Raw genomic sequence first — 3,818 nt, forward strand, 5'->3', positions numbered from 1 at the left:
AGATTGTACAGCAAAATCACAAGTAAACATTAACAAATTCATGAAACTCCTGGCTGTCAACTGGCAGCAATCGTCCAACATCAGGAAACGTACATCCTACACCTGACTGATATAGCTAAATAAAATATCCCTAATCTAACAGCAAAAACTAGCTATTATAATTCCTTGTCTCTTCATTAGCCAACCCCGTGTGTTCCCTAGAACCGGAAACACATAATGCAAAACATAAAAAAAAAATTATACTACAGACTGAACTTTCAGTCATCCGGGAGCGTAACACGAAACTTCACGAAGTTCACATCCGTGTACCATCCTCTCCCCAACCAATGTCATCCTTGACATTCTGCCAATAAAACAAACCTAGTTTTTATTACAGCCAGCATCATCTAGCTTGTTCTCTGTATTTTATTATTTCCATGAATGTGTTGCATGTCCTTGTCACGTGGTCTCCATGAGTCTGAGTTTTAGTTGGGCCGCAAGCCTAGCAAAGTTTATCATATATCCCTATGTTTGCTATAATTTCCCACACTTAATGTAGATTCATCCCCCCTTTTTCAAGTAATTTGGGGATCACGCCCCAAGGTTTTAATGATCGATTAATTGATCCAGACCCCGATTAATTGACGCTTCTGGCTAATGGTCTGGTGGTGGCAGCAGAAGGCGATCCTTGAGTTTGCTAGACGTCTAGGATCACGTCACGGGGTCTGTAGAATCTTAGCCGATCGAGCGGCTAAGACCACGTGTCGCAGGATTCGGCTAGAGTAACTCTGGGGGTCCCTTGGAATTAAGTTGAAGTAAATATAATACGGGCGGATAAGGACGAAGGTAGAGCCGATACCCCCGTCTCCTCTGTGTTACAAAGACATAGTGAAAGATACGACAGTAATCACACGCACCGTCGATCGGAGAAGGCTTCGTATGCTTGAGGATGTGTTCATTCGGGAGCTGACACCGGTAATCAACATCCAGATGAATTAGACTCCGAGCTGTTACGGCCCTATTGGGTCGCAACTGGGTTCTTTCTCTGATGTTATTAGAGTTTGGGTATCCGGCCCCAAGCTAGTAGTGGCTTTCAAGGGGTGTGTTCCGTAACGCAAGTAAATTAAAGGGGAAGGGATAAAACTGCACTAAATTAAATATATAATTATTCCACCACCATAAATAAATATATAAACAGTCACACGCGGTTACTATGACTACACTTATGTACAATAACTTCTTCTTCCGAAGACTCAGGATGTTTCACGGTGCTCAAGACGAGTAGCCCTGGTTCTCTTCTTGTGGCCTCACGATGAATCCTTAGATTCCCTAGGCGAGTCTACCCTGGCCACAGGCCAGCCAAATCACAGTCCCACTGGGTGCACCGTCGTGGAGGCCTTCAACCACAAATCCAGCCTGTAGCTGGCAGGTTCCAATCAGCTCTGCTGCGTAGGCCACTCCACGACCGATACTAGGGTTGCGAGCCCTAGGCAGGAGCCTCGTGTGATTCCGCTGATCACTCTCCTCTCTCAACACCCCAGTGACTAGTCTTCTCCACCAGTCAGCCCCGGGTACGACAATTCCTGGTTCTGCCACATCACAGGCAGGCTAACACAACAGTGTTCATCCGGGGAGTGACTCACAGCTTCTGCAGCAAACACGTGGAGATACTATGGCTGCCTTGGGTAGACTGCCCATCGTCCAATCCAGCAGTCCCAGGTCGACTCTGCAATCAGACACGTCATCAGTACTAGGGACACCCCAGGGTACCTCACTTACAGGCTTAGACACAAATGCCCACCTATCCACTCCATAGATGGCGTTGCTGTCTAAGCGTCACCTCACCAGAGGTCAGCAGCGGCTATGTCACGAGCTGATTAAGACGGGAATCCAACCCCTGTGGCCGGTATATCCTGTCCTCACTAGATGGCACCGTCCATTTGGAGGGGGTTTCGGGAGTCGACTCACAGATGGCGTGGTCGTCACAGCTCCGTGTTACGACGCTGGGCTCGGGTCCGTAACACGAGAATATTGCTTTTCGATGGTCCTCCATTGACCCAGATGGAAGATGGAAGATCTGGCATACAGCTAGAAGCTGGACGCAGGCAACAATTACCTCACCCTATCCTTCAGCGCTCTCCACGATTAAGGGGGTTAGGTGAATCGTAGAGTGAGGTGTACCCACACTTGTAAATGTCTAGATTTCTCCTTGTAAGCTCCCTCCACATCCCAGGTCACCGTCACACGACAGACTCATTACTCTACAGTTAGCATCCGGACGATAGAATGGACCACCAGATTAATTGTCTTGGAACCAACGTTGCCTCTCCCAATCACAAAAGGAAGACTCTCTCCAGTTGAAGTTCTGACAGTGATGGCATTTACCATCCTGTGACTAAAGCCAACAAGACAGACCACTCCACTACCATCTATCAAGAAAAGATGCCTCTACCGATGAGCACTCCATCTATCCAGACAAATCCGCACTACCAGTCTTCAAGGTGCAGCATGCTGAAGGTAAGTCCTCATACACTACTGAAGTGGACCTTGAAAAAGAGTACCCCCAGCTCAAGATCAGAGCAAAGCCAAACCTTAGAGGCGAATATATTCTGAGGCCCAAAGACGAGACATATGTAACTATTCTTAAAAATTACAGGAAATGCGATGAACTCAAGATAGAGGACAAAATAAGGAAAATCGTTGTCCTCCACTATCCCTTGCACATGGCCCTAAAGCATTTCGAAAAACTGAATTATATGGTGTCAGCAGAAAGATGCAAGGTAAAATCCACAAAGCAGGAAACCCGACAAGTCCTTCTCACAGTAAAAGGACGCATTCCAGAGAAGCTTGATCTTGGCAATTGGGGTGTGTTCCAACACAGGCCTTACACCCCAGAGCCCCTCAGATGCTTCAGATGTCAGAGATTTGGACATCACAAAGACAGTTGCCAACGCCCACTGAGGTGTGGAGTCTGCAGCCAGCCCCACGACCCGAAAATATGCCTTGATAAACAGAAGGCAAACAAGCCCGTCCAAGCCAAGTACCCAAATTGCTCCAAGGCACACCATGCATGAAACTTAAGATGCCTCAAATGGCTTAAAAGGATCCAAACGAACCCCCCCCCCCCCCCCCCCATGTTTACAACAGAGCAGAAGCCCCAACCAAAACATATAGCAGCTCCCCTGCCCACAAAAATTGCGTGGAGCTTACCAGGACTAAACAAGGTGGAGGAGGCACATGGCCCTCCAACATCGGCCATGGTGGAGGGTGTGAAGGCCTCCGTTCAGGACAGAGGGATGGCTGGGGGCCACAAGAAAATAGTTCAATGTAATCGCTCGCCCATTGCATCCAGTAAGCACACTTGGGGCAGTGATGGTAAGAGTGTCCGAGTTTCCACTGATAAAGGCCAAAGAGTAAACAGGCCCCCAAACTAGCATAGCAGTAAGTAGTGTTCCCGCACAACTGGACACCCTCTGGCCAACGCTTAAGGCCATGGTCACGGAATTGGTCGAAAGTTTGCTGTCGAAACACTGTATCAAGCCAACCACAGAGACTCAAAAGACAATTGAGCACAAGCTAAAGAAATTTGAAAAAACAATATCCTCACCTTCAAAAACGCTTGGCAGGAAACACTCTCCTAAAAAGCAACAAGAGTCCAGTACTTTTGAAAGCGACCTGGATGAGTCAGTTTCAAGTACACCAAGACACTTAACTGCAATTTCCACTTCCATGGCGAGTTCATATGACTCAATGGATACCACGGTAATATCAGCAAGTTCCAACAATCTAGAGAATTAAAGATTCTGCAATGGAATGTGCAAGGGCTGCACACAAAATTG

The 3,818-nt window shown here is 47.4% G+C and overlaps 1 protein-coding gene across 1 annotated transcript in view; it reads right to left on the reverse strand.

Moving 5' to 3' along the window:
- LOC138373667 (probable inactive protein kinase DDB_G0270444) overlaps positions 1 to 3,231 on the reverse strand; it is an 11,299-nt gene extending 8,068 nt beyond the window's left edge. The window contains exon 1 of the mRNA XM_069340013.1: positions 3,190 to 3,231. Coding sequence (XP_069196114.1) covers positions 3,190 to 3,231 — 42 coding nt within the window. The remainder of the gene's footprint in view (positions 1 to 3,189) is intronic.
- Positions 3,232 to 3,818: the final 587 nt, after the last annotated feature.

Source organism: Procambarus clarkii, chromosome 43 (genome assembly GCF_040958095.1).
Source record: "Procambarus clarkii isolate CNS0578487 chromosome 43, FALCON_Pclarkii_2.0, whole genome shotgun sequence".
Lineage (NCBI taxonomy): Eukaryota > Metazoa > Arthropoda > Malacostraca > Decapoda > Cambaridae > Procambarus > Procambarus clarkii.